Below are 10,856 nucleotides of genomic sequence, written 5' to 3'. Positions count from 1 at the left end.
GGACAGGTCCTGAGGGGAAGGAAATCCCAGTTAAGGTAGCTGATGTGACTGGAGTTAGGGCTGGCCATGGTTCAGAGGACTGTAACAGTCAACTGGAATTCAAAGCTGAACACAGAGCTGAAAAAGGAAGAATTCTGTTTGCATATCTCTTCAAAGAATTAGTCTAGATTCCAGCTGTGTGGCAGATGTTTATTGAGGTAACAGCATCCGAGATGCAACATTGCGGTATCAGGTGAGCACTGTGGAGGGAGGCGTTAACTGTTCAGATCTACTGTGATGCATTTTCTTGTGCCTTCCTCTCCTCCATCATCCTGTGCTTCTGCTTCATCAGGCAAGTCCTCGCGTTGCCATGGACACCAAGATCACCATCTAAAAAAGAAAGTAAATGTCTCAAGAGTCTCCCTCAGCAGTTAAAAATAGAGCTGTGTCATGCATGAAGGCTGTGGGAGGTGGGTTAAAACCCCCTTTCCCTGGAGCTGCACAGGCTGTTGCTGTGCTCACATCTGTCCTGTGTGCACATCTGTACTCACATCTGTCCTGGTAGGCCTTGGTGACCTGCACCAGCTGCTCCATCTCCTTAGCACAGTTCTGGAACTGGTTGGGTCCCTCCCTCTGCTTGCAGGCGCCCAGCCGCTCCCGGACAATCTCCACGATCTCCTGATCAACCATCCTGTGGGGAGGATGATGCCAAATGCAGTAACAGCCCAGAGATGACAGAAAAGCTAACAAAGGGGCAATGATGCCCTGTGGAAGGTCAGCTCTGGGGTTGTGCCAGGATCCTGGTGGGTCCTGCAGTGCTGCAGGGACCAGGCAGGGCAGAAGCACATGTCCTAAAGCCACCTGGCTCAGCTCAGGTGTGTGCAGGGGACAGCTGGGCAATGAAATGGCAAGATGATGTGCCAGAGAGGTTCAGGCTGGACATGAGGAAAAGGTTCTTCACCCAGAGGGTGCTGGAGTACTGGAAGAGGCTCCCCAGGGGAGGTATCATGGCCCCAAGCCTGATATGATTCAAGAAGCATTTGGAGAACACCTGCAGACCCATGGTATGAACCGTGGGGTTGTACTGTGCAGGGAGGGACAGGGGTTGGACTTGATGATCCTTGTGGGTCCCTTCCAACTCAGGAATTCTATGGAATGGATGTTGGTAATGGGGGGGCAGGAGCTGCTGCCCCAACACCCCAAACTCCACAAAAATGCTGTAAGTTTGAGCCAGCTGATGGAATTCTCAGAGGTGGGACACCTGGGTGATAACTGTACCTGTCCCTCCTCCACTGCGCTTCAGCCTCGTAGAAGCAGAGGTAGTCACCCTCCAGACACTCGCTCAGATCAGGCACACGGCGGAACTTCTGGTGGTAATAGTAGAACTTGTTCTTGGCCTGCTGGCGCTCGATCCACTCTGCAAACAGCCCCGTGGTCACACAGCTGGCACACATCAGCCAGCAGAGCCCGGGGCTGTGGGTGGCCACTTAGGGTTTCTGGCCCCCATGTGCCCTGCTGTGTGTGTCCCTGTGTCTGTTCTGTGTGCCTGTCCCAGTGTCCATGCTGTGACCTTGTGTCCCATGTCCCTGTGTCTGTCCCAATGTCCATGCTATCTCCCACATCCCTGTCTATCCCAGTGTCCATTCTGCATCCTATGTCTGTCGCAGTGTCCTGGCTGTGTCCCATGTCCCTGTGTCTGTCCCAATGTCCATGCTATCTCCCACATCCCTGTCTCTCCCAGTGTCCATTCTGCATCCTATGTCTGTCGCAGTGTCCTGGCTGTGTCCCATGTCCCTGTGTCTGTCCCTGTGTCGTGTACCTGTGCTCGTGCCAGTCCCACGTCCCTGTGCGTGTCCCCGTGTCCCCGTGCCATGTCCCGGCCGGGCTCCCGCAGCCACCCGCCCCGCGGAGCGGCGCTAAGGGGTCCCCGGGAGCGGGGCAGGGGCTCGACCCGCCGGTACCTCGGACGAAGGTGACAGGCGCCTCGACGACATAGCCGAAGACGGCCTGGAAGAAGGTGACCGGGTTGGGCACCGACGTAGTACTCTCGACGACCGGGGTGCGGGTCGGCGGCACCTTGTACGCCTCCCAGTCCCTGTCCTCCGGCATGGCGGCGGCGGCAGCGGCACCGGCGGGCGGCGCGGGCAAGATGGCGGCACCGCGCACAGCGGCGGCGCCGCGGGGTCAGGGCGCGCTCCTCTGCGCAGGCGCAGCTCGGCCCGGTGCATGCTGGGAGATGTAGTTCGCGCCCTCCCCAGGCCGCAGCCTGGAGTCATATCATCGAATCATTTTGGTTGGAAAAGACCTTCAAGATCATCAAGTCCAACCGTTACCACACCCGGTACTACCCCATGTCCCTGAGAACCTCATCTCCGTCTGTCCAACCCTCCAGGGATGGTGACTCCAGCACTGCTCTGGGCAGCCTGTTCCAATGCCCCACAGCCCTTTGGGGAAGAAATTGTTCCCCAGATCCAACCTCAACCTCCCCTGGTGCAACTTGAGGCCGTTTCCCCTCGTCCTGGCACTTCTTACTTCAGGTAAGAGACCAATCTCCTTCATGCTGCATCCCTGTAGAGACAGGGATGCCTGCAGGCCCCGGGGTGCCTGGTGTGGGCATTTGCAGCGCTGGGTGTGCAGGTCCCTGTTAGGAATGATCCCAATTGCTGCCATTCACATTTAAGTTGTTTAGGAGGGAGAGGCGTAAACTGAGACACTGGAAATTGACCTTTATCACTCTGCCATGGGACGTCCGACCTGCCAGCTTGGCCGGGTGCGAAATTAATATCGCAGGGAGTGAAGTGAGTAGCTAAATTTGTGTCTTCAGGGCAAGAACCATCTTAAGTATTAGACAGGGGAGGCACTTACAGACGGCCTCTTGCTGCTGCCGGCCGAGGCTGAAGACATCCCATGGTTTGTAATGCTCGGTGCCGCTACCTTTCTGTTGTGTGCAGAGGGACAGGACTGGGATACCGGTGACATTAGTGTGGCTGGAATGGACTCAAACTCAACATAACTTCACTTGGGCTGGAAAATAAGCTTAGTGGAAAGTGCAACCAGGTGCCAGGACTGATCTTAGCAAGGAGAGAGTTGCAGTGGATGTAGAACTAACTCCGTTCCCTGCCTGGAAGCCAATTGTGTCCATGTCTCTGCAGTGCTGGTGCTTTCTCTCTGCCTGGCTCAGCATGACCTTGCGATTGGGGTTTATATATTTAGCTCTTCTAATTTGGTTTTCAAGGTGCATATTTAACCTGCGCTTGTTCTTATTACTGATTCCTTTGGGCGTCCTTTCCCGTTTTTTTCTGATCGTTAACTGTGCTTATTTGGTGCCATTTGCCGTGACGGCACAAAGCCCATGAATCCTGAGCAGGCCCTTTTGTTGCTGCCAAATACAAAATAAGTCGTTATAATTAACATCACAGAAGGGCAGACCTATTAAAAAACATATTTCTCGTTCAAAGTCCTCAAGCAGAGGAGGGAGATCATGTTCAAGTTTTTTATTTAATGGGCATCATTTGTCTAAGAATTTACTCAGTTCTTCCATACACATGATGGAAGCTTGAAGAAAGTCCCATCCTGTTATGAATTCTTGTTTGTTATGTTGGAATCGAGGAGGACCTGGAATCCCTCCAGCATTCCCTGATGTTAAAGGGGAGATTTCCCATTGTGCTTGGGGTCCTGGTGTCTTCTAGGACCTGAATGTGAAGCTGGTGTGTTTTGTTCTTCCTCTGTGCAGTCCCACCGCAAGTTCTCTGCCCCCAGGCATGGCCACCTGGGCTTCCTCCCCCACAAGAGGAGCAGTCGCCACCGTGGGAAGGTGAAGACGTGGCCTAAGGATGATCCCAGCAAACCAGTCCACCTGACGGCTTTCCTGGGCTACAAAGCCGGCATGACACACACCGTGCGGGAGGTGCACAGGCCTGGGCTCAGTAAGGCTCAGCTGGGGGAAGCGGGGAGCCACAGCCAGGAATGGATTGGGTGGGAAAAGCTGTTCCTCGGAATGGGAGGTGGAGCATGTAGCTCCCAGGTTATCTCCTGGAATGCCGCCCAGATCTTGGATGGCCAAAAGCCACATCACAGCCAGCGTCAGCTGAGTCTGGGGGTTCCTGGGTGCCCCCACACCAGTGTGGTGAGCAATGCGAAATGATGCTGAGTTCTGTTTCCCTTGGCTGTCTTGCAGAGCTCTCCAAAAGGGAGGAGGTGGAGGCCGTGACCATCATTGAGACGCCCCCGATGGTGGTGGTGGGGGTTGTGGGATACGTAGAAACACCAAAGGGCTTGAGGAATTTCAAGACAGTTTTTGCTGAGCACATCAGTGATGAGTGCAGACGGCGCTTCTACAAGAACTGGTACGTGTCTCTGTGGGTGGGGGGTCCCTTGCAGGTTGGCCCTGCAGCTCCTCATGTCACAGCCACGGCAAACAGCTCAGCTACCGGCAGCTGGCTCTGGGCTGGAGTGAAACTGCGATTTATTTAGTCATGCAGAGAGATACTGCAAACAGTTTGATGCTGGGAATCAGCGTATACATATGTAAATTTATTCTAATAGTTGAACTGAGTGAGCTCTCTCTACAAGATCATATGGCAGTGAGTGCTGCAGGTTCGTTTTCCTTTGTGTGGGTCAGGCCCATCTACTCTTGGTTAAATTGGAATACTTGAGCTGAGTCACCCAATGAAGGGAATAAAACCAGATTTATCAGGGGGAAAATCGATGCAGAATGTGACCCTCTGGCCCTTGTAAACATCAGCATCCCAAATCCCACACCAGCAGAGAGGAAAACGGAGACATGGGTTTCGTAACTGTAGGAATCATGTCTCCTGCACAAGTGCCGTTGAGATCCACCCACCGCATGCCTCCCATCCCCGTCTGGGGCTGTTTTCTCCTTTCTCTACTGATTTTGTGCTTGTATTTTGATGGCACCAAGCCAGTCAGTGGGAGACAACTGGATTCCTCATGCAAAAATGTTTGAATTACCAGACCTTTTCATAGCTTATTATTCACTTTCCTCTTCCCCGTGTCGTGGCCCTGGCAGCCAGGTGAGGTTCAGGTATCCACAGGTACCTTGTGCCTCTGGGGAAGTTCCTGGCTAGGTGATCTGTCCCCATGTCCCCCCATGCTGTGCTGGCTCAGGAGCAGCACTTCACTGCTCAGCTCTGCTGGACGTTAAACTCTCTTCTTGTAGGCACAAGAGCAAGAAGAAGGCATTCACCAAGTACTGCAAAAAATGGCAAGATGAGGATGGCAAAAGGCAGCTGGAGAAGGATTTTGCGGCCATGAAAAAGTACTGCAAGGTCATCCGTGTCATTGTACACACGCAGGTCAGAGCACAGGGTGGGTCAGGGTCTTCTTCAGCCTGGGAGTGTGGTGGGGGCCTGGGAACCACAGGGTGACATGGGGGGTCCCAGGAGGCTGCGCAGGCAGACGGTGTGGGACAGGGCACACAGGCAATGCGAGGTGCTGCCTGACCTTTCCGGCTGATTCCTGGCACCAGCCCTGTCCCGTTAAGCCGGGCTCAGTAGAGCTCCTTGGTGGGTGTTGCTGGGGAGCCCACTCACGCCATGGAGAGCAGAGCCTCAGCAGGTGCTGAGCCCCATGTCAGCGAGGCCCCATGATCACCTCAAATTAGCAACTGGTGTCAAATGTTTGGCAAAAATAACCCGTGGGCTGGCAGGGTTTTGCCAGATGCTGATTGCTGGATACACAAGACGCTTTTTCATGTTGATCCTCGGAGTTCATGGCTGCTCTGGAGTCGGGGGAAGAGCTAAGCTGGCTCAAAGCTTCACTTGTGTCGGGCACAGACTCTCAAAGTCCTGCTGTGGCGATTTGGCAGGGCCTTTGTGCAGGGAGAGGGGACTGGGGGAGAGCAGAGGCACCTCTTGGTGGGAAGTAGAAATAGATCTGACAGCAGAGGTGGAGCAGAAGCAAAGGAGAGATGGTGCCGAGGAGCACAGCGCTGTGTCCTGTGCATGACTCTTGGGGTAGGATGAGGCTGGGCTGCTTCTGTGCTCCCTGGAGAGAGGATGTGCGTCAGATCCTGCCAGGAATGGGAGCACTGGTAGATTGGGGAATTGTTCTTGGGGACAAGGAGTTGTGAGAGATGCGATAAGAAGAGGTGGTGAAGAGCTGGTCCTGCTCACCCCTTGTGCCCCTCACAAGTGGTGGGTGATGTGCGCCTGCCCTCATGTTCGTGCCTGGGAGCTGAGGGATGTTTTCCCCCAACGCACTGTCTCACTGCAGATGAAGCTGCTGCCGCTGCGGCAGAAGAAGGCCCACGTGATGGAGATCCAGCTGAACGGCGGGACAGTGCCTGAGAAGGTTGACTGGGTTCGAGAGAGGCTAGAGAAGCAGGTTTCCGTGCACAATGTCTTCAGCCAGAATGAGATGATCGATGTCATTGGTGTGACCAAGGGACATGGGGTGAAAGGTAGGGATGAAAGGTACCAGGGGCTTGGTTCTGTCCTTCTCATGTAGCCCCAGTGTTGAGGGAGTGTTGGCCGTGCTGAGACCCCACCAACTTAATTGCAAAGAGCCTTTGAGTCTCAACCTCGACATGCAGTTCCATCGTAGCAGAGCTTGATTTCCTTAATCTCTGTAAAATCCATGTTGTTGGCTGTGCTGAGTCCTCCCAGGAGGCTCCGAGGTGCTGGGAGTAGGTAAAGCCATCGCATTTCCCACGAACCCCCTGTGTGTGAGGTGTGGGTGTTTCTGTGCAGGGATGTGCTCAGCAGAAACACGTCACAGCCTGATCAGTTCCATGGGAAGCGAGAACAGTTCTGTGCTCTGGCTTCTCACAGTGGTGACGGCTCTTGGTCTCCTTCTAACATGGTGTTTTCCAAAAGCTGCAGAAGAACAATGAGCTGCTCCCCTCCCCAGTGCTCGGACACCAGCCCTGAGTCTCCCTGCTGTTCTCACCGTCCTGTCCCGTCACTCTCCCAGGGGTGACGAGCCGTTGGCACACCAAGAAGCTCCCCAGGAAGACGCACAAGGGGTTGCGCAAAGTTGCCTGCATTGGGGCCTGGCACCCGGCCCGGGTTGGCTACTCCATCGCTCGGGCTGGCCAGAAGGGCTACCACCACCGCACCGAGCTCAACAAGAAGGTACGGCCTCGATGGGCACCTTCGGGGCACCGCTGTACCTTCCCTGCCTCCCCTCCTGTCCCCATCCTCCTTTGCTTGGTGGCCTCTGTCCCTCCCAGCTACTCAGATTTTTTCCTAAAGATGTGCAGAGCTCTTTTCTCCATGCTTTTCCCTGTTCCCTCCTCAAGGGACACATCACAGGGGATGCATCTTGGCAAAAACTGCATCATCCCCGCCACATCTCTCACTGAGGGGCTGGGAAAGTCGCCAGCTCCGTTTCCTTTCTGTTCCCAGATTTACCGTATCGGCCATGGGATCCACGTGGAGGACGGCAAAGTGGTGAAGAACAACGCCTCGACGCACTACGATGTCACGGAAAAGACCATCACACCTCTGGTGAGGGCTGGGGGGGGAACAGGGCAGTGACTGGCTCGGGTTGCAGGAATCTGAGCTACAGGAGTAATTCTTGGGCTGGAAACAGCAGCGTAGGAAATGATTTGAAGGTAATTCACTGAAAGAAATGCAGTGATTCCTTTCCTTGTGTTTTGGACATGGAAAACCATCTCTGTGAGGTGTTTTTTTAGGCCCATTGGTACACCCCAACATTTCATTTTCACTTGATGACCTAGGCAGGAACTGAGAACTTTGTTTAAAAAGACATATAAGTGACATTAAAAATCTCTTATTTAACAGATAAATATTTGTTAGTTGGTTTAACAATTCACTTTCGTTTATTAAGAACTCTCAACTGGGGAGTGTAGGCAGCTCTGCTCTCTGCTCACCCACATCCCCAGGGCAGGACTCAGGTTGCTGGTTCCCCAGCTTGCAGGGGATGCTCCTCACCTGAGATCTTGTGTGGCTGAGATGCTGTGCTGGTCCCGAGTGGGAGCCCTGAAGGGTGCGGAGTATCCTTAGCTGGAGGGACTGTCAGTTGCTGCCTTCTCCTTCCCTAGAAAAAGCCACCTGTGGTCACCTGCGCCCACCCATCTCTCCTGCCTGCCAACCTCCCTCTGCCTCTCCCCACAGGGTGGATTTCCGCACTACGGGGAGGTCAACAATGATTTCCTCATGCTGAAGGGCTGCGTCGTGGGCACCAAGAAGCGCGTGCTCACCCTCCGTAAGGTGAGAGGTGGTGGCACTGGGGAGGGACGGGCTGTAGCTCAAATGAGTTGCTCTGCCATCCAAGGCACCTGTGAGCACCAGGGTGTTTCTCTGAGAACGCAGATTTTCATGCCAATACTGTGTAAAGGATGCTCTGTGGATATTTCAACCCCACTTCCATCAGATTTTCTGTAAAGATAAGCCTGATGTGTTGTGACTCCTCTTTTCCAGTCCCTTCTGGTGCACACGAGCCGCCGGGCTCAGGAAAACATCGAACTCAAATTCATTGACACCACTTCCAAGTTTGGGCATGGCCGGTTCCAGACGGCGCAGGAGAAGCGAGCTTTCATGGTGAGTGACGCTCCACGCCGGCTCCTGCTCTCGGCCCGTGCGCTCAGCTGGGGCTAAAGCAACCGACTGACTCCACCTAAGCATCTGCTTCTCCATATAATGAGTGATGGGGACTGTCTTGCAGAAAAGACAGGCACGAATTCAATTCACCCAGCAAATATTATGCTAAGGAAGAACACGATGGTTGTGTGAGTGATCCAAGACAACCCAACTAGCATATAATATGCCATATGGCCAAGCAGTTTCCATTCACCATGGGATTTTTTAAACAAGCAGTTAACTTGGCAGGAGCTGCCTTGGACATATGGTCCCTTTCACCCGTAATTGTGCGCTGCTTTGATTTGTTTGGAATGATTTATAACATTAATGTTCTTAAGAGGAAAAGGTTGGGTCAAATTGAGACCCAAATTTGCAATTCTTTTGTCAGGAAGCTTTCAAAAAGGCTGGGCAGTATATCTTGCTTAAATCCAGGGGGAAAAAAAAATTAAATCCAAAACAAGCAGAGTTTCACGCATAGTTTTGCAACCTACACCAATCTGAATGTGAAATGGAAGAAGTGTTAAATAAGGCAGGTCTTCAGCTAGCAGAAAGGAAAGAAACAACTGCCTGGATACTGTGCAGACGTCAGCGTGTCTGCGTCTGGCCTGGCAGCTGGAAATCCCGTGTGAAGCCGGTTAAGCCTCCTCAGCCCCGGGAGGGGTATTGGCTGCGCGCTGCCTTTGCAGAGCTCTTTAGAAGTTAAGCTCTTTTTCTTTATCTCAGCGTTAGGAGCTTGTTCCATCTTCTGTTCTTGCTGTTGCTGCAAGTCCTGAGTAGCTGCGACGTGGATCTTAGTGACAGGAGGGGGTTTTACCCGGTTGCAGATGTTTTCTGTTTTCTGCAGTGGAGTGAGAGTTTCCCCTATCTATACTATGTTAAAACTTTACGTTTGCCTAGAAGTGGAGTCACATCAGTAATTCTTGTAACCTGCTGCAGTTGGTCTGGAACAACCCCATTTCTTAGCTGGTGGAAACCCCTCAGGCTCTGTTGAGTTGGCTGGGGAGAACCTTTCCCCAGGGGAGGTTTTCCCTTCTCCAGGGCCTGTACAGCAGCTCGGCAGCACCATGCTGAGCTTCTGGTAGCATTCACTGGCACAATTACTGCTCCCCTCCCCGTCCCCTGACTGCCGGTCACTCATTGCCACTCTCTGACTGCTTTTGTGCTGTCCTGAGAATCAAACCCATTGTGCAAGGGTGCTGATGTCCTGCTCCGGATTCCTGCAGGGCTGAGGAGGCCCCGGGGTGGCCAGGAAGGGCAGCATAGAGCCGGGGAGCAGAGACCAGGAGCTGCCGTGCCCAACAGAAAGGGGCCAGAGCTGCATTTGTGCTTTGCCCCTAACTCAGCCGCAGCCTCAGAGCTCAGGTTTGTGTGCTGCTAACCCAGAGCTCTGCTCTCTTCCAGGGCCCTCAGAAGAAGCACTTGGTGAAAGCGAAGCCAAGCGCACAGGAAGAGCTGTGAGGACTGAGATTTGCAAAGCTACCAACTGGGGCGCTTTCAATAAAGAGGTGTCAAGCCATACCTGCTGCCTGTTGTCCTTCTGGAGGGGTGTCTGCCTGCACTCAGTGCTGCCTGCATGTCCTTGGGCTCCTCAGCAGGTGGGGATGGGACAATGAGCACTTGGGACTGGCCAATGTGGACAGGTACTAACTGGGACAGCCTGGTGTCTGCTCTGTCCTCTGGATCTTGTCGCTCTTTTGCCCAGTTAGTTTTTTCCCACTGCCTGTGTTCACCCAAACCACAGTGAAGACTCTGCTTCCTCTTCCACTTCTGCCCCAGTTTCTACTGGGAATACTGGGTCTCCACCTTACCTGCCTCTGCCCAGTCTCACTGTTTCCCCCCTTGCCACCTCTCACACACGCACACTCAGACATTCCTTTTGCTGAGCTGAACGTATGACCTGTGGACTTCTCTCTGCACAAGCCCTCACCATCCCCCGCAGGTGTGGGAACTCACGTACAATGAGCCGGCTGTGAGGTAAGACCGGGCATTGATTCATTTATTCAGATTTTGGACTTGTTTCCCACCTGTGTTTTCCTCGCAGTCCAGCTGCCTCTGTGGTGGGTGTGATGCATCTTGGAGCTGTGATGTCTTGTATCAGCAATCACAGAATTACAGAATGTCCTGAGCTGGAAGGGACACACAAGGATCATCAAGTCCAACTCCTGTACCTGCACAGGACAACCCCAAAATTCACACTGGTGATCACAGCTCCTTCAGTGCAGAACCGATCTGGGCGTCCTGCACCCTCTCTGGGAACCAGCCAGTGGAAAGCCCAGCCCTCCACTGCTCCAGAGCTGCTCCCTCTCTACCAGG

At 53.6% G+C, this 10,856-nt stretch overlaps 2 protein-coding genes across 2 annotated transcripts; one reads left to right on the top strand and one right to left on the bottom strand.

Annotated features, from left to right (window-relative positions):
- Positions 1–168: 168 nt before the first annotated feature.
- On the bottom strand, positions 169–2,168 carry NDUFB10 (NADH:ubiquinone oxidoreductase subunit B10). Its single transcript, XM_080354078.1, has 4 exons — positions 1,941–2,168; positions 1,258–1,396; positions 531–670; positions 169–369 (listed from the first exon to the last, which is right to left on the bottom strand). Exons 1-4 carry the CDS (start codon positions 2,086–2,088, stop codon positions 269–271), a joined length of 528 nt encoding a protein of 175 aa, XP_080210204.1. The 5' UTR covers positions 2,089–2,168; the 3' UTR covers positions 169–268.
- On the top strand, positions 2,087–10,001 carry RPL3L (ribosomal protein L3 like; the record flags this gene model as incomplete). Its single annotated transcript, XM_080353955.1, has 10 exons — positions 2,087–2,162; positions 3,669–3,905; positions 4,157–4,325; positions 5,159–5,294; positions 6,214–6,400; positions 6,913–7,073; positions 7,347–7,448; positions 8,079–8,174; positions 8,385–8,504; positions 9,945–10,001. The coding sequence occupies 10 exons, from the start codon at positions 2,087–2,089 to the stop codon at positions 9,999–10,001; spliced, it is 1,341 nt and encodes a 446-aa protein (XP_080210081.1).
- Between the last annotated feature and the right edge of the window lie 855 nt (positions 10,002–10,856).

Source organism: Nesoenas mayeri (genome assembly GCF_963082525.1).
Source record: "Nesoenas mayeri genome assembly, chromosome: 15".
Lineage (NCBI taxonomy): Eukaryota > Metazoa > Chordata > Aves > Columbiformes > Columbidae > Nesoenas > Nesoenas mayeri.
Note: the sequence above shows the minus strand (reverse complement) of the source record. Positions and strands in the feature narration are given on the sequence as shown.